Source organism: Hyperolius riggenbachi, chromosome 5 (genome assembly GCF_040937935.1).
Source record: "Hyperolius riggenbachi isolate aHypRig1 chromosome 5, aHypRig1.pri, whole genome shotgun sequence".
In the NCBI taxonomy this organism is placed as follows: domain Eukaryota; kingdom Metazoa; phylum Chordata; class Amphibia; order Anura; family Hyperoliidae; genus Hyperolius; species Hyperolius riggenbachi.
Window position 1 is genome coordinate 354,770,390 of NC_090650.1, and position 20,047 is coordinate 354,790,436.

At 45.4% G+C, this 20,047-nt stretch overlaps 1 protein-coding gene across 3 annotated transcripts in view; it reads left to right on the plus strand.

The window, feature by feature from the left end:
• Nucleotides 1-20,047, plus strand: part of LOC137517769 (NXPE family member 1-like) — a 126,376-nt gene that overhangs the window by 57,772 nt on the left and 48,557 nt on the right. For all 3 annotated transcript variants that reach the window (XM_068234801.1, XM_068234800.1, XM_068234802.1), the window contains one exon: nt 971-1,032. In XM_068234801.1, coding sequence (XP_068090902.1) covers nt 971-1,032 — 62 coding nt within the window. The remainder of the gene's footprint in view (nt 1-970; nt 1,033-20,047) is intronic.

Genomic DNA, 20,047 nt, shown 5'->3' on the forward strand with positions numbered 1-20,047 from the left:
ATATTAAAAAGCAGTATATGAGAACAGCATAGAGGGCTAGAGGACGGCCCAGGTATGGTATAAAACTTCTTTTAAGCTTACTCTAAGGTACACTTTAAAGGTGTGTACCAGGTTTATGTAGTATGAATGCTTATCTATACAATCTCTTCATGGTATTCAAAATCTTTTGGCCCTCATAGAGATATTATTGGCCTCAGTTCTGCTAGGGTTACTGAGCAAATTACCACATGTACGGTAATTTACCGTATATGCAGGCGGTAATGACATTTAGCAATTCTGGTAGATTTTAGTTATGCTTTACCACATGCTGTAAATTTTAGTAATGAGTTACTGCATGCGGTCAATTATGCGGTAATTCGTGTGGTAATTTGCATTCATTTTACCGAAAATCGCTATTCTCATGGAAATTAGGGGACATGCACATTATTTACCAATCAGTTTAAGACCTGCCTGTGCCTGGCAGTAAAGTCACTTTGTATGCGTTTTGCAGTTTTTCGTGGAGTTCCTATTGCTGTTTTAGTGGAGTTCCTATTCAGGCTGTGTAATAGAAAAGAATAGTAGAAATAAAACTCCAAAAATGTACTGGATTTTTTTTATAGGGCATGCCAATAAATATACTTTTCATAGGTTGCTACATAATCAAATACACCAATTTAAAAAAAAAAAAAAAAAACATCTTCCAAAGACTATCCTAACTTACGGAAGATAATTAAAACTACTATTATTTATTAGTCTCATGCTTACTGCTGAAATACCGCACTTTTTACCGCACTTTATGCATGTACCGCACGTTTCGTAAATGCAGAAAAATCTTTCAGAATTGCTAAAAAAAGAGAAAAATACAGCATGAGGCATTGAGATATTTTACTGACAAAGGCCTTTTTTTTATTTGTTAGCTCCTGTAGCTTTGTCATTTTGAACAACATTTTCCTAATTGAAAATAAATTCTGTTTACCTTTCTGTTTTCAAGATCAAAAGTCAGAATGGAAATTCCACAACAAACACCAGACATCAGCGTATCTCAGTGTAACAGTGAGTTTATTGTTTTTACTTTTGATAATTAAACTAGGTTCAATAAACTAGGAACTGGGGTTTAAGTCAGCAATGTACAGAAAAGCCGCTGGCAATATTATTGGTATTCATATAATGTAAGGAATTGTGCATTGTACACGTAGTGCAACTCACCATATGGAGCCACGCAGGGATACAGATCAGGTGCTCTGACTTAAATCTGACCAGATTAGGCACATTAATGGGGGGTGGAGGTGTCCAAAAATAGGTAATGTAATGAAACAAAAAATAATAAGGAAGATGGAGGTGTTTTTACCACTCCAGATGTAAGAACCCAAACCACAGGGTAAATGTAAAAAGATTAAATGATTTATTCAGCACGATTTAGAGGACAACATATTTCACGGCGGGTCTCAGCCTGCTTCTTCAGGTCAATACAAGTGCCTTTAAAATATGGTCACAAGCATGGATGCCAGTTTTTTTTCTGGCGTCTATGCCTGTGACTATATTTTGAAAGGCACTTGTATTGACCTGAAAAGTAGGCTGAGACTCGTGAAATGCATTTTCTTTTTAATCGTGCTGAATAAATAATCTTTTACATTTACCCTGGGGTTTGTGTTCTTACATCTGGAGTGGTAAAGACAACTCCCTCCCCCTTATTATTTTTTGTTTCATTACGTTACCTATTTACCACACCCCAATACTATACGTTACATCTCCTTTAGAGTTGTTCACCTTCCAGGTGTGTTGTTATCTACAACCAAGAAGGACCAACCAGGAGTGCGACCATCCAGTACCAGTAGGACCTGGAATACTGAGTGGGGACCAGGGCCGGCCCGCTCATGAGGCGGGGTGAAACGTTTGCCTCAGGCGGCACTTCTTGGGGGGTGGCAACCGCCCGTTTGTGGGTGCGGGGGGCCGGCCGCCGAGCTGGAGGGGTAGCGGCGGCCGGCCTAGCGGTGGGGAGGGGGTCGGACCCCCCCATCCCTCGCCCGGGTCCCCCGATCTGCGCTCCACCTCCAGCTTTAAATAGCTCCGTAGCTGCCGATAGTAAGAGGGACATGCGGGGACCGCTCACCTCTTCCGGTTCCAGCGTACGCTCCACTGACGTCACTTCCTGCAACGCCGCCCACTTTCAGTTATTTCCCCGTTGACGATATACGGTGGTTTCAGGGACTGCAACTCAACTTTGTGAGTATAAATACTCTTATACTACAATCTAACATCTAATACCCCACAATACTGCATCATTTGGCTCCTGGTCTCTCCTTGTCATACAGGTGACCAGGGGCGTAACTAGAAATCACTGCAAAACTTAGGATGGGGCCCCTCCCCTGCACACTGAATAGTGACTGTCTACAAATCTTTGTAGGATTCCTTATCAGTGGCTGAGCAAATGCAGTAATTAAAACAATTGTGCAGAGAACAGAATGCTTTTTCTCTCTTTGCCCTTATGATAGGTAAACACGATACAATTTACCTGCCAGATCGACTTTTTGCAACATGTCCGATCTTAATTTCGATCGATTTTCCGAACGATTTCTGTTCACTTCTATGGAAATAGATCGGAAAATCCATCAATATTAAGATCGGGCATGTTGGAATAAAATTATCTGGCAGGTAAATCTAATAGAAAATTGTATCGTGTGTACATTAGTTGTCAGTCTCTCAGAACGGGGCACCCTGTGGCTTATGGGCCCCCCTGAGGCTGCATCCCTTGCAAAGTCAATTGTTACTCCCCTGTAGGTGACAGTGATATCCCCACAGTGACCACCTTTTCTACTGGATTAGCTACATGCTTTTTTTCAGGTGTGTGATTTAGACAGAACTGCAGGCAAAGAGATCAGAAGGACTGCCAGGCAACAAGTATTGTTTAACCACTTACTACAGCAGACTCAGTATATCTACGCTCCTCTGGTGGCTATTAATGGCTCCAGGGGCGTAGATATATACGTACCCCGCCGCACCACCGATTTGCGCGCTCCCACTGGCGTTTTCGTCACGGTTCGCTAGCAGACAGATCAGTGAATGGGAACACAGTCCCCGTTCACTGATCTAAGTGTTGGTGTCAATAATCGCCAGCATCAATGAGAGTGCAGTCATTGACAAAATGAAAGTGAAAACATACATGCGTTACTTCCGGTAAGGCGTGTATGTAATAAACACTACACGTTAGGGATTGACTGAGGGGGACATCTAGTGGCCAAATAGTAAACTGCACCCTAATACCATATAATACATGCTAATACTTTCCTTTCCCATTAAAATTAACCCCTTACTTCCTCCACTCTCCCATAGTTACCAAATTAACCACCTCGGCGTTCTGATTCCCAAGGATTTCTGTGCAAAAAGCGGTACATTTAATTTTCAGCACCTTTTTCCTGTAACTTACCAAAATGAGCCAAGCAAGAGTTTAGTATACATTCTGAGTATAATAAAAGTGTCAAACACTAATTCTTGTCAAAAATAAAATAAAATTTATGAATAACTAACTGAAATACCTTGCATTTTTCCTCAATGCAGAAATATAAAGAAAATGCAGAAATAAATAAATCAATGCAGAAATAAATAAATGAAGGCAGAAACAAAATTATACAGGCTACAAGTGTACCTTAGAACACTTCTTTAGTGTGGTAGATCTTGAAGCATGGTAATGCGCAAAGTGGCACGTCACAATCTGGGCAGTAAGTGCGGGTCTCCTTCCGCATCTTTTTGCCATCCTTGTCCTTCTTATTGCAGCAAACAACGCACCTTCTTGTAGGGTTTGCTTTCTGTGGGGTCGGTGGCAAGTACTCCACAAAGTGTCTCCCTGAAAGCCGTGCCGGATTCACGACATATGATGCCCTGCGCCCCGGTCTAGATGTTGACTCTGGTGCGGGGTACTTCGTGCAGATTGCTTCCGTCAGCTGCCAGACAAAGTCATGGTGGGGTACAGGCCTTACACACCTTTTCTTGTAGAGCACATAGCCATTCCACAAGCACTGCTCAAGTAAGTGGCGGAAAATTTTTTTATAATATTTCCGCTGCTGCTTGCGGACAGCCGGATAGAAAGTCATGGCTCCATCAGCCCTGTCCACACCCCCCATAGTGTTGTTATAATCCAGTATGGCTTTGGGTTTATCCACCTCCTGTTTACTCCTGTTGGTGGTGCGGACAGTCTCGGCATTATGAATAGTGCTGAGGACACAGACATCACGTTTGTCCTTCCACCTTAGAGCCATCATTTTGCCTTTCTGCCAGGCAACGACCTCCCCCTTTTTCAGCTTCCTGGCAGAAAAGGCCGGCGGCAGATTCCGACGGTTAGCCCTCAAGGTACCATAGGCATCGGTTTTATGCTGGACCAGGTAATCAAAAAGTTCAGGGGAGCTGTAGAAATTGTCTGTCGTCAGGCAGTACCCCTGATCCAGCAATGGCTCAATTAGGGTTAGGACAGAGGAGGTGGCACACCCAAACTGGCTGAACTGAGGGGCAAATTTGGTGCCTTTGCCCGTGTAAATTACAGAGTTCCAGATGTACCCGGAGTTGGCCTCACAGAGCATATACGACTTCACCCCAAAGCGTGCCCTTTTTGAGGCAATAAATTGCACCCAGCTCAGTCTCCCCTTATATGCCATGAGGCTTTCGTCAACCGTGATGTCGCGATCTGGAACATACACAGCCTTGAAGTTCGCAACAATCATCTGGTATATGTCCCAAATTTTTTTCAGCTTGGGTGCGGGATGGGTGGCCTCATCAAACTCCTCGTTGTTTCCGAAGTGCAAATACTTCATGATGAGGGTATACCGTGGCTCGGACATAACAGATCCAAAGAAGGGCGTACTGAGGATCTTATTAGTGGTCCAGTACCACTTCTGCAGCGGCTTACCAACAACTCCCTGGAGGATGACGAGCCCCAGGAACACCCAGATGTCGTTGCTGGTCACAGGTTCCCACTTCCTGCTCCGCGAGAACCTGGGTAGAGAAGATCCCTGCTGATGTTGCGCTGCATAGCGATTCGTCTCCTCAACAATCTTGCGGATGACGTCATCAGTCAGGAAGAGCTCCAGAAAGGACAGCGGACTCTCGTCGCACGCGATCTTCTGCCCGGGTGCCCCTGTGAAGGGGAACCTGGGTGGCGGAGCTTGAGTGGGGCTCCCCAGCTCACACCAGGTGCGTGCGACCGTCACTGGCTCCTCGGCTTCCTCATCACTGGTCTCCGTCTCCGAAGACAGGTTACCGGGAACATCGCTGTCTGTCGATTCCTCTAGGAGCTCGTCTTCGCTGTCGCTTGCCTCGAGGACATCCAACAACTCCTCGTCACGCACACGCCTCCGGGAGGACGAGGCCATGACCCCAAGCAGGGTACGGGGTCACGAGCAGCGACAAAAAAAAAAAACAAAAAAAACCAGCAAAAGCAAACGCACAGGGATCACAGCGTCTTGAAAAAGACGGAAAGCAATACGCAATCTGACAGTAATATGAACGAAGCTAAGGCTGGAAAAAAAGCAGTAATCGCACAGAAATCGCACAGAAATCACAGATGATAGCTGTAAACAGACTAACACTGGACGCTGAGGACTCTGAAAGAGGGAGAGCCAGTAACTGTTCAGGGCTTTTATTGAGAGCTGACAGGTGTTTGTGTTTGTGCAAACAACTTTTTGAATTACTGTAGCATGATTGGATTACATAGAGTTTGTGTACCTATGTAATCCAATGATGCAGTCGCCGCGACGGACACTAGGGGGCGCAGGAGCCGGCGTCAGAGGAAGTGGCTGGGCTACGCCATCTTCCCTGACTGCCAGATCTCCGTAGGCTTGCGGAGAGGAGGGGAGCAGGGACCGGAGGATCGGGGGAGCCTGGGGAGCGGGGACCGGAGGATCGGAGGAGCCTGGGGAGCCTGGCGCCGGCGATCAGAGCCAGCAGGAGGGAGAGGGAGCCCCGCAGCAGCCGCAGCAGCACAGAGGAGGCGGCGGAGATCACGCTGTGCACGCTGGTGAGTGGGGACAGCGCTGGACGAGCTGAGCTCGTCCTAAACACTAACAGCAACTTTTTCTTGGACGAGCTCAGCTCGTCCAGAACGCTAGGGTGGTTAAATATTTGTAATATATCTATATATATATCTACAGTGGTGTGAAAAACTATTTGCCCCCTTCCTGATTTCTTATTCTTTTGCATGTTTGTCACACTTAAATGTTTCTGCTCATCAATTACCCCAAGAGCGCAGAGAAAACTCATCCGAGAGGCCACAAAAGACCCCAGGACAAAATCTAAAGAACTGCAGGCCTCACTTGCCTCAATTAAGGTCAGTGTTCACGACTCCACCATAAGAAAGAGACTGGGCAGAAACGTCCTGCATGGCAGATATCCAAGGCGCAAACCACTTTTAAGCAAAAAGAACATTAAGGCTCGTCTCAATTTTGCAAAAAAACATCTCAATGATTGCCAAGACTTTACGGAAAATAACTTGTGGACCGACGAGACAAAAGTTGAACTTTTTGGAAGGTGCGTGTCCCGTTACATCTGGCGTAGAAGTAACACAGCACTTCAGCAAAAGAACTTCATACCAACAGTAAAATATGGTGGTGGTAGTGTGATGGTCTGGGGTTGTTTTGCTGCTTCAGGACCTGGAAGGCTTGCTGTGATAGATGGAACCATGAATTCTACTGTCTACAAAAAATCCTGAAGGAGAATGTCCGGCCATCTGTTAGTCAACTCAAGCTGAAGTGATCTTGGGTGCTGCAGCAGGACAATGACCCAAAACACACCAGCAAATCCACCTCTGAATGGCTGAAGAAAAACAAAATGAAGACTTTGGAGTGGCCTAGTCAAAGTCCTGACCTGTATCCTATTGAGATGTTGTGGCATGACCTTAAAAAGGCGGTTCATGCTAGAAAACCCTCAAATAAAGCTGAATTACAAAAATTCTGCAAAGATGAGTGGGCCAAAATTCCTCCAGAGCGCTGTAAAGGACTCGTTGCAAGTTATCGCAAACGCTTGATTGCAGTTATTGCTGCTAAGGGTGGCCAACCAGTTATTAGGTTAAGTGGGCAATTTCTTTTTCACACAGGGCCATGTAGGTTTTGAGGTTTTTTTCTCACTAAATAATAAAAACCATCATTTAAAACTGCATTTTGTGTTCAATTATGATATCTTTGACTAATAGTTAACGGTTTTTGATGAGCAGAAACATTTAAGTGTGACAAACATGCAAAAGAATAATAAATCAGGAAGGGGGCAAATAGTTTTTCACACCACTATATATATATATATATATATATATATATATATATATATATATATATATTACAATAAAAAAACATAAATAGCTACCTTAGGGACTTAACGTTTGTAACGTAATATGTATGTCATGATGGTATATCACTGTTATTTTTGCACATAAGGGCTTGTAATTAGTGCCGGACGCAAAACTGAAAAAATACACCTTTATTTCCAAATAAAATATTGTCACCATACACTGTTCTAGGGACAGAATTTAAAATGTTGTAATAACCGGGCAAATGGGTAAATAAAATGTTTGGCTTTTATCCACAGCAGCATGTTTTATTGTAACTACTTGCCGACTGTGTCACGCTGATGGGTGTGGACGCGGCGGCAGCCCCAGGACCGCCTAACGCCGATTGGCGTAAGGTCCTGCAGGCCTGTTTTGCTGGAGATCGCACGCGCTGATGCGCACGCATCTCCGCTTGGGAGGCGGAACTCCACCTTCAGTCTCCCAGCGGCGATCGCCGGTAGGAGACTGTTAGACGGTGAAACCGCCATCCATTTACATAGTTCAGCTCTGCGATCTATGGCAGCGCTGTACTATGGACAGCTGTGTGACACGGCTGTACCCCTGGGGCACTAAGAAGCGATCGGCTGTGATAGGCTGAAGCTTATCACAGCCGATCGCTATAATTGGCTGACGGGGGGGGGGGGGGAGAAATGGTGGGGGGTAATCACTTGTGTGCTGACATGCACGGCCCTGCAGCGAGGCCTTAAAGCTGCAGTGGCCTATTTCATGAAAAATGGCCAGGTCTTTAGGGGGGTTTAACACTGCGGTTCTCAAGTGGTTAAAACTATAATGGCTAAAAACTGAGAAATGATGATTTTTTTCCATTTTCTTATTATTATTCCCATTAAGATGCACTCATAATAAAATAATTCTTAGCAAAATGTACCACCCAAAGAAAGCCTAATTGGTGGCGAAAAAAACAAGATATAGATTATTTCATTGTGATAACTAGTGATAAAGTTATTGGCAAATGAAGGGGAGGAGCACTGAAAGCTGAAAATTGCTGTAGTATATAAGGAAAAAAAAACTCTAATTAGTGAAGTGGTTAAAGTAATGTGAATTTTTTGCACATTCCTTTAAGAAAAATCATTCTAAAAATTGTACAGGCTACACATTTTTTTATGTTCTCAAAATCAAAGTGCTGTAGTAAGAACACCCTCATGGGGTGACAGTGCTGCAGCTTACTGAGCGCAATCGCTCAGTGTGAACTACTGTAGCTCTAAGGCCCCGTTCACACTGCACGCGTTTCCAGCCGCGTTTTGGAAACGCGTGCAGGTGGCCGACACGCACGACATCAGACATTGCATAGAGTGCAATGTCTGATGTTCACACTGCATGCGTTCCGGACCTGTGCGGTCCGGAAACGCATGCTGCACGCATTTTTTTGTAAAAACGCATGGCTGTCCCATTCACTTTTCAGTCATGGGATCAGCCACGCAACGCATACAAACGCGGATGGCGTGCGTTCGTACGCGTTGCGGTCCGCATGCGTTGCGGTCTGCGTTCTGCAGTCTGAACGGGGCCTAAGGCTAATTGCACACTATGCATATTGCAACGCAATGGTGGTGAAAAGTAGCATTACACAATAGAAGTGCAATGTAATGCATACAGTGGAGTATAAAGTCCATAGAAGTATGTTTCACTACCACTGTAAACATGCACATTGTGCGGTAGGTGCACAACATGCTGCACATTATTCTGATAGAAGCCACTGCACTGTTTGCTAATAGAGATGGCACGAACGGTTCCAGGCGAACTTCCGGGGGTTCGCGATCGCAGAGAACCGCGAACTTTACCGGAAGTTCGGTTCGCCCCCATAGTGCACCATTTGGGTCAACTTTGACCCTCTACATCACAGTCTATAGGCACATTGTAGCCAGTCAGGCTACACTCCCTCCTGGAGCCACTCCCCCCCCCCCCCCCCTTATAAAAGGCAGGCATCGCCGGCCATTTTACTCACTCGTGTGCCTGCAGTAAAAAGAGAAGGGACAGCTGCTGCAGACTCTCTCATAGGGAAAGATTAGTTAGGCTCTTGTAGGCTTCTTAGCTTGCTCCTTGCTGATTCTTATTGACTAAAATAGCACCCCACAACAGTTCTTTTGAAAGCTAATTTTGTTCTTGTAATCTATTTTTTTTCTGTGTGTCCCACTGACACTTGTGTTGCATAGACAGCCTTAATAATTCATACTGTGTGTGCCACTGCCAGGCTCAGCACATTCAGTGACTACCTGTGTGTGTGACAGGTGGTACACATTACCCATCACTGCATATACCTACCTGTTGTTCACTGTGCACCCACCCACCTAAGTAAGCGAATGCAGTGTCACTGTGCCTGTCCGCTACCTGTCTGTGTGTGACAGGTGCACATTGTAATACCCATTACTTACTGCATATACCTACCTACTTGTTGTTCACAGTGCACCCACCTACCTACACAAGCTGAGCGCACGCAGTGTCACTGTGCCTGTCCGCTCCCTGTCTGTGTGTGACAGGTGCACATTGTAATACCCATTACATCATATACCTACCTACCTACCTACCTGTTGTTCACAGTGCAACCACCTACCTATGTGAGTTGAGCGCACGCAGTGTCACTGTGCCTGTCCGCTACCTGTCTGTGTGTGACAGGTGCACATTGTAATACCCATTACTGCATATACCTACCTGTTGTGTTCAGTGCACCCACCTACCTACGTGAGTGCACGCAGTGTGATATACCACTCTGTGCATACCTGTTAACTGCACCTGTGTGACTGCACATTGTATTAGTCAAGTCAATGCATACCTTTCGCTTCATCCCCCCGCAATATGGACAAAACAAAAGGCAGAGGCAGGCCACCTGGCAGGTATGTTCAAGGTCACACTGTTGTGATTTCATAAGGCCCTCGACCAAAGTACAGTGTTCAGAAGAAGGCACATGCCATCAACCCCCAATACTGTCAGGTAGTTAACTATTTAACACAGAACACCTCATCTTTCTCAGCTTCAGCACGGAAGCGTGACATATCTTCCTCCTCCCGCTCTGATTCTGGCACCCCACTTAACATTCAGTCGGCCGCCACCACCAAAGTGCCATCACCCCAGGGCTCAGTGTTGTGTAAATTTTTTTTGTGTGTCTGCCTCAGATGAGAGCAATGCCATCTGTACTCTCTGCCACCGAAAATTGAGCCGTGGAAAGACCAAGACCCGCGTAGGGACAACTACCTTACGAAGGCACATGATTACAAAGCACAACCTGCAATGGGATGACCACCTGAGGAAAAGCAGCACACAAAAGCAAAGCCCCACACCGCAGTGGAAGATAACAGGCCGCAATTTTTTCTAAAAAAAGACGATACCTAAACTGTACCGTGATGTTGAAAGGCAAGTGGTGACATCTCTGGCACACAGCTTGGGTCAAGGGTCCATCTGACCACAGATGCCTGGTCTGCAAAGCACGCTCAGGCCTGCCTGAAGACTAAGTCAGTCCCCACACACAGCATCTCTGCCTACACGCCGTATGACTGCCTGCTCCACGACTAAGTCAGTCCCCACACAGCATCTCTGCCCGCAGGCCGGTTGACTGCCTTTTCCGCCACCACCAACAGGGTCCAGGACTCCAGGAGGATTCATGAATTTTTAAGGCCAACGGCTATATGAGTGTGTCGGGGGGGGGAGATAATAATGTCATTGCTTCATTGTGGACAGACCAAATTTGATCAGCTGGACAGTCACTGTTCTGTCATTCAGCTACCTCAGCCCGATGACCATATGGGCTTGAAAACCGCCACGGCCTGCACTCTGGCCATGGTGCGCACCAGTCCAGCATGGCCGTCACAACACATACAGCTGTTTGCGGTGCGTTACACAGTGAGTTTGGTGTGTCAGTGTGAAACAGTACTCTAATTACACTCCCTGATTGATGTATACACATGCATATGTGCCTGTAATGCGGTAACGTACCGTATATTCTTGGTTGGAATACTGTAGTCCATACATGTCAAGCTCTGGCATGTGGGCCAAATCTGGCCCTCTGAGCCATCAGATTTGGCCCTCAGGTGGTTTCCCCACTTTGCATTATGTTTGGCCCACTTAGGACCACCAGATAAGCTACAGTGGGATGCAAAATTCTGGGCAACCTTGTTAATTGTCATGATTTCCTGTAGAAATCGTTGGTTGTTACGATAAAAAAAAAAAGTATATATCATATAGGAGACACACACAGTGATATTTGAGAAGTGAAATGAAGTTTATTGGCTTTACAGAAAGTGTACAATAATTGTTTAAACAAAATTAGGCCGGTACATAAATCTGGGCACCACAAAAAAGAAATGAAATCAATATTTAGTAAATCCTCCTTTTGCAGAAATTACAGCCTCTAAATGCTTCCTGTAGGTTCCAATGAGAGTCTGGATTCTGGTTGAAGGTATTTTGGACCATTCCTCTTTACAAAACATCTGTAGGTTCAGGATTGATGGCTTCTGAGCATGGACAGCTCTCTTTAACTCACACCACAAATTTTCAATTAAATTCAGGTCTAGGGACTGAGATGGACATTCCAGAACGTTGTACTTGTTCCACTGCACAAATGCCTTAGTGGATTTTCAGCAGTGTTTAGGGTCATTGTCTTGTTGAAAGATCCAGCCCCAATGCAGCTTCAGCTTTGTCACTGATTGCTAGACATTGGTATCCAGAATCTGCTGATACTGAGTGGAATCCATGCATCCCTCAACTTTGACAAGATTCCCAGTCCCTGCACTGGCCACACAACCCCACAGCATGAAGGAACTACCACCATATTTTACTGTAGGTGACAGGTGTTTTTCTTGGAATGCTGTTTTGTTTTTCCTCTATGCATAACGCCCCTTGGTATACCCAAATAACTCAATTTTAGTTTCATCAGTACACAGCACCTTATTCCAAATTGAAGCTGGCTTGTGCTTTAGCATACCTCAAGCGGTTCTGTTTGTGCTGTAGGTGGAGAAAAGGTCTCCTCTGCATCATTCTCTCATACAGCATCTCCTTGTGTAAAGTGCGCTATATGGTTGGACGATGCACAGTGACTCCATCTGCAGCAAGATGATGTTTTAGGTCTTTGGTGCTGGTCTGTGGGTTGACTGACTGTTCTCACCATTCGTCGCTTCTGTCTAGCCGAGATTTTTCTTGGTCTGCCACTTTGAGCCTTAACTTGAACTGAGCCAGTGGTCTTCCATTTCCGCAATATGTTCCTAACTGTGGAAACGGACAGCTGAAATCTCTGAGACAGCTTTCTGTATCCTTCCTACACCATGATGGTGAACAATATTTGTCTTCAGGTCATTTGAAAGTTGTTTTGAGACCCCCATGTTGCTACTCTTCAGAGAAATTTAAAATAAGAGGGAAACTTACAATTGACCCACTTAAATACTCTTTCTTATAATTGGATTCACCTGTGTATGTAGGTCAGGGTTCACTGATCTTACCAAGCCAATTTCAGTTCCAATAATTAGTTCTAAAGGTTTTAGAATCAAAAAAATTACAACAGTGCCCAAATGTATGCACCCGCCTAATTTTAAACAATGATTGTGCACTTTCTTTAAATCCAATAAACTTCATTTCACTTCTCAAATATCACTGTGTGTGTCTCCTATATGATATATTTAACTGACATTTTTTATCGTAACAACCAACAATTTATACAGGAAAATCATGACGATTAACAAGGTTGCCCAAACTTTTGCATCCCACTGTAAATTGGAGGGTAAACCCTAGATCATCAAGGAAGCCATATGGGTAGGGGGAAAGCACTAGGTACCAGGGAACTGTATAGAAGAGGGAGGAGGGCCACTAGAAATCAGGGAACCGTATAGGGCAAGGAGGGGGCACTATACACCAGGGAACTGTATAGGGAATGTTGGGGGGCTTTTAGACACCAGGGAAGTGAGAGAAGTGGCCACTAGACATTGAGGTTGACTCACAACTTCGTCCCAGAGCTCAATTTCGGCCCACTTTCTATTGGAGTTTAACACCCTTGCTGTAGTCTGTGAAATTTCATTGCAACAAATACATTCTCATAGAGTTACTTTTGCAGTGCAACTTTCTTTGTTAAAATGCCTTTGTATTTTACCATACATAAGGGTGCTTAGTCTCTGGTTCTCTTTAAAGAGAACCAGAGACGAATCACCCTCATGTATTTTACCATATATATCAATGGGAACATGACAGTAAAAACCTACCCTTAATGCACAGGTCGTTCTGGTTAGAAACACACACGTTAACCCAATAACGTTTGTGACACTAAAGGGTTAATGGACTGTGTTCTTGCAGCATTAGTATTGGTAAAATTACCGTGCACTACCTGTGCTTGGCAACTTTACAGGTGTAAAGCGCATCAAACTTTACATGTCATTGGTAATCTGCATATTATTGGTATTCTCTGCTTGCCTTTGGTAATATCTGCAGTACCATGCATGACTTTATTTCATAAGAAAAGGGGGCGTGACTTGGAGGTGGTGCCTATGTTGAGAGGTGGAGTTTAGAGGTCAAGAGCCTCTGCCTACAGACTTCTGAGATGTAAATCTGACCCTAGGCCTAATTTTCATGTGCGGCTGAATTGCTTGTTTGTCAGACACTTCAATCACCCGGCTACTGGCCATAAGCGCCACAATTACATGCAGCGTTTGGTAACACTGCTTGGCAGTAAAAAAAAAGTCTCATGTCGCAACTGAAGATGACAACTGCCATACTTAGATGCAAGATCTTAAGGGGCGGGGGGGGGGGGGGGGGGGGCACCTGTGTACCTTGCGTGCAGAGTACTAGGAAGCGCCAGACACGGGAGCAGCTGCCTTCAGCTGCCTGTGGAAAAGAGGCCCTATTCTTTTAACTCAATCAGGCCTAAGGTCCTCTGGTAAAGCAATCTAGTACTATCTGAATGCTTGAAGGTACCCCAGGTAACTGCAAATAAACCAATCTACAGGTTTGTTTACTTTGCTGGGAGAGTTATGTAAGAGCTTATCCCTAGTGTGTAACTGAATCTGCAGCATGACATAATAAAGCTTCAAAGCAAAAGATACTAAACAAAAGCTTTACAAACTTTTTTCATCTTAGTGCTGCTCTTGTGAAATGTATCTTCATGCTAACCCACGTAATCGATATATTTTTTTATTCCAAATACAATACGTGTTGTGTATACATTTGCATTGTCCTGAGAAGTGTTATGTCTGCTGATGCTGCAGCCCCGGTTAGCTATTAGATACTTATTTCTCTATGAATTGTAAATTAATCTGTTATGTAGCAAGTGGTGGCTGTAAAGTATATTCCATAAAGTATAGGTTGTTCATACAGCAAGTTTTATTTTGGTCTGGTTAAAGATCAAAATGGAATGTGCTTTTGTCAAATCCAGGCTATAGGAGTAAGTTGCCATACGAGTTCCCCAGTCTGCCATTATTCTATATTTTTCCAGGGCTGTATTTCTAGGAAGGCCACAAAGGCACAGATTAGATCAGAAGGGCGGCAGTACTTGGAGAGAGAAGAGGTCATATGTTAAAGTAAATCATCTCTTTCTGGTCCACAGTGCGGCGCCCTGCTCTGAAATGATGTCTAAATTCCAGAGTTCCCCAATCCCTGCATATCTGATGATGATCCTGTCCTCTGTATGATGGACATACATGCTGCTGTGTGAGAAGTGCCAGTTTACAGTAAAGCAGACAGAACTGCGTTGAGTTTTAATGCACACATTCATAGAGGTATTTCAAGAAGTTGTGAATCAGGATAATACACTGTACAATACTCTACTGCTACCGAGGAATTTCAGCTCTGCTAGTTACTTCTTCCTTTCTCCTACAGCTGTCAGAATGACTCCTGTTTATGACTTTCTTATCTAAACCTAAATTTATGACTTTTTTTGATGTTGCTAGCCAGGGATGTTTATAGCAGCAGTGATCACCTGCTTCAGTTAACTTTTTCTTGACTCATTTTAAGATCTGTTGTTTTAAGCTGTAATTTGTCACTGTTTAATGGACTCCTCAGCTACATCTATGCCAGTGTAGTGAAAGCTTTATTGGCTAACTTTAAAGAAAAAGAAGAAGTTCTCTGCTACTAAGCCTACTTCTTCCTGTATACTGAAAAGGTGTTGTTGTTTTCTACTTACTTGTTCTCTGTTTTGGATGGGTTTCTCTCCATTGCGCTGCTCTCAGTGCCCTGTCACTAGTGTTGGGCGAACACCTAGATGTTCGGGAACGTTCGCCGAACATCGCCGCGATGTTCGGGTGTTCGCGCCGAACTCCGAACATAATGGAAGTCAATGGGGACCCGAACTTTCGTGCTTTGTAAAGCTTCCTTACATGCTACATACCCCAAATTTACAGGGTATGTGCACATTGGGAGTGGGTACAAGAGGGAAAAAAAATGTAGCAAAAAGAGCTTATATAGTACTAAGGAGAAAAGATACCCCTATACACAGCACCACTGCAGACCATATGTATCAATCAAAAACATATATTTTTATTACAAGCTTTGCAAACACATATCAATGATACACAAAAATTTAAAAAATCTAAAAACAGCATAATATTGTATTTCCAGCCATATTCAACATAATGGGCCTGCTAGATATAATAATCTATTATGTTCAGTCTCAGTAGATGTATAACCTGTAACCACTGGGGGCTCAGAGAATGAGCCCCCTCGTGGATGAACCCGGGTTCAGTAAGAATTATAAAGTGCAAAAAATTGGAACCATGAAAGTGCATATAGTGCTACACAAACAAACAATCATTCAACATATGCAATAACTGCAACCTCTCAGACTAAAAGTGCAGTTTAAATACTGTCAGAGTCACTAATGACCAAGTGGAAGCAGCCTATTAGGATCTGCAAAGAAGTGAATAAGTAAAAGATACTTAGCCGGGTATGAAAAGAAAGGCAGGCAGACTGGCATGGAAAGACGGAAGTATCCCCTCAGGACATAGCCCACATGCTCCGCGGTCGTCACTCCGCTTTGAAAGGTGAGGTAGATAGCCGTGAGATTTTGGAACGGTAATGTGAGGAAACGCGGAAAAGCCGCCGTCTCTCGAGGTGAGGCGGCTGTTTCCGCGTCCAGCATGGCGTCACAACGCGGAAAAAACGCCGCATGCCGCATGGGCAGTGCGGCGGAATCCGCATTGGTAACGGCGGAATCCGCATCAGAGGCGGCCCCCGCACTAGATACATTGCATGACAGTACTGGTGTGGCTGGGACTGATAGTCCACCAGGATTCAGACTTACACGCGCGCGAGCACAGAGGCAGAGTTTAAATAGCAGTTAGAAGGGTGTCGGCTGACCAGCTGGGTCAGCTAACAAATTCCACTGCTCTCATTGGACCAGCAATTAGGGAGGTCCTGGAAAGGTCCTAGAGTATATATACTGCTGGTTGTTCACTTGCTCTTTGTCTGGCGTGCGATCACATATGTGGGAGCACCCAGATCCGTAGTCAGATCCGCAAGTGTGCCGGGACCAGCTGGAGCTGTAATCCTACACTTAGCTAGATTCTGTTGATAGCTAAAGTACTAGTTTGATTGTGATTATATGTTATGACTTTTGCCTGCTTTGACTATCCTCCTGAACTCTGATCTTGTACCTCGATATTTCTGATACTCTGTTGCCGAACCCCGGCTCGTTCCTTGACTCTGTTTCTGCCTCCTGATTTTGTACCCCGATATATCTGATACCTCGTTGCTGAACCCTGCCTGTACTTTGACTCCGCCTTTGCCTCCTGATCTTGTACTTTATCTGTCCGTGTGTGTACGACCTGGCTTGTCCGACCTCGAGAACCGACCTTACCGTTAGAGGCGGTTCCTCGCTCTGTTAGCGATCCTTCCTCCTGAGGGTCACTTTCAGATATACCTTCCTACTGTCAGTCTGACTCCTCCCGTCTTGGAGAGCTCAGGTCTGCGGAAGGAATCTGTGCAGTACTCCTTGCTGCATTGAGGCCTTGTCCTCTAAGTGTTACTGTTACACCAAACACTACACTCTACTCAGGTGAACAGAGGTTAGTTTGTATATCGGATTATCGGTGAGACTGCAGATCACTTATAATCTGGTATATATCTGTATTTCCGGTGATACTGCAGATCACCGGTAATCAGATACTCTCTGCGCCCACCGATCGTTACAGAACGCCAGACCAAAATACAAAATGGACGCAAACACTGATTGTCTGGGTGTACTTGCCGCTTCGGTGGACAACATCAATCAAGTACTGGGCACTCACATAACTCTTATTGATGCCCTATCAGGGTCTGTACAAACCCTCCAGACATCAGTGGATCATGTGCGATCCTCTCCTAGCTCTGACATACGTATGCCTGTACCTGAAAGCTTTTCCGGCCACAGATCTGACTTCCGGAATTTTAGGAGTAGGGTGTTGTCCTATTTTGAGTTGAGACCCCAATCTTCGGGTACTGAGACCCAGAGGGTCACGTTTATTAAAACTTTGTTGTCCGGCGACTCCCAGTCTTGGGCGTATAGCCTGCCCGCCGGAGACAAAGCTCTTACCTCTGTAGAGGAATTTTTTAAAGCTATGGCGGTAATTTACGACGATCCGGACCTTGCCTCGACTTCTGAGCGGAAGCTCAAGCTTTTGCGTCAAGGCGAAGGTCCGGTCGAAGATTACGCGGCCGAGTTTAGGAGGTGGTCAGTTACGGCCAGGTGGGACACCTATGCCCTATTAGATCATTTCTTGTCAGGGCTGTCCGATGAGGTCTCTGATTTGATGTTAAGCCAGCCCGAGCCCAGAACAGTCGATGAGGCCATCTCAGCGGCCATCCGAATCGACCGCAGGCTGCGCTACCAAAAACAGACCAGGGGTAGTTCCTGTCTCAGAGGGGTATCTTACACCACGGTCCCAGTGACTCCACCTACTATTATTTCACCTTCTCCTGTCGTGCCTCCTTCCGAGCCGATGCAGATTGCTCGGTCAAAATTAACCCAGGTAGAGCGAAGACGGAGAATGACCGAACAGCTGTGTTTGTACTGCGGTGAAGGGGGGCATATAGTACAGAACTGCCCCAATAAGCCGGGAAAACGCTGCCGCTTAGGAGTGGTGGGGGGTAACACCCTGGGCGTCCGACTTTTACCCCTAGAAGAAAAACGATTGCTTCTTCCCTGTACCGTTACATGGGAAGATAAGACTGAGGTCACGGAAGCCTTTATCGATTCAGGCTCCGCGGCAAATTTTATGGATTTGGAGTTTGCTAAGAGATTGTGTATTCCGCTCACACCAGTACAACCACCCATCCAGATTACGGCAGTGGATGACTCTCCTCTGCAAGGGAATCACCCACTGTCTCAGACACCAGAGGTGGGGGTCACCATAGGGGTACTGCACTGGGAAAAGTTACAGTTCTTTGTGTTGCATATGACAACCTCCACCATTATACTCGGCATGCCATGGTTGCACCTTCATTCTCCACACATTGATTGGGCCACCGGCCAACTAATTTCTTGGTCAGCACACTGCTTTCAGCGATGTTTAGGGAAGGTGACATTGGGCCAAACCAGGGTTCATGTTCAGGGGGTACCTGAGCAATATGTGGAATATTCTGATGTATTCTGTCCCAAGGCTGCAGACAAGTTACCCCCACATCGCTCTTTCGATTGCCCCATTGATATACGTTCAGGTTGTATGCCCCCTCGGGGTCATTTGTACAATTTATCTGGGCCAGAGAAATTGGCTATGAAGGAATATATCCGTGACAATTTAGCCAAAGGCTTCATCCGGCCGTCCCGATCGCCTGCTGGAGCAGGTTTCTTTTTCGTTAAAAAGAAAGACGGGGGCCTGCGGCCCTGTATTGATTACCGGGGACTAAATAAGATCACGGTAAAGAATCGCTATCCGTTACCCCTGATAGACGATTTATTTACGCAGGTCACCGATGCTAAGATCTTCTCAAAGCTGGATTTACGGGGCGCGTACAACCTGGTGCGCATTAGAAAGGGCGATGAGTGGAAAACGGCCTTTAACACGCCAGACGGGCATTACGAGTATCTGGTGATGCCCTTTGGGTTATGTAATGCCCCGGCCGTTTTCCAGGAACTCATCAACGAGGTCTTCAGAGAGGTGTTGGGGAGATTTGTGCTGGTCTATCTAGACGATATACTTGTTTTCTCCAACAACCTCTCTGAGCACAGAATACATGTGAAATTTGTACTCAACAAATTAAGACAAAACTCACTTTATGCTAAGATTGAGAAGTGTATTTTTGAAGTCACATCTGTCGCCTTTCTGGGGTACATAATTTCCACCACGGGCCTGTCTATGGACCCCGCCAAAGTCTCCGCTGTTTTGGAATGGCCTCAGCCGGTTGGGTTGAAGTCTTTACAGCGGTTTTTAGGCTTTGCGAATTATTATAGAAGGTTCATAAAGGGGTATTCCACGGTTATCGCACCCCTCACCTGTCTTACGAAAAAAGGGGCAGATACCACCCACTGGTCTCCTGATGCATTAAGTGCTTTCTCCACTTTAAAAGATTTGTTTTGTTCCGCACCCATCCTGAGACATGTAGACACCTCTTATCCTTTTATTGTTGAGGTAGACGCCTCGGAGGTTGGGGTAGGGGCTGTGCTGTCTCAGCGGTCAGGCTTGCAGGGAAGGCTACACCCTTGTGCGTATTTCTCTCGTAGGTTCTCTCCGGCAGAGAGAAACTACGATATAGGCAACAGAGAGCTCTTAGCCATTAAACTTGCCTTTGAGGAGTGGCGTCACTGGCTGGAAGGAGCAGAACATACAATTACTGTATACACGGATCACAAGAATCTAGAATACATCG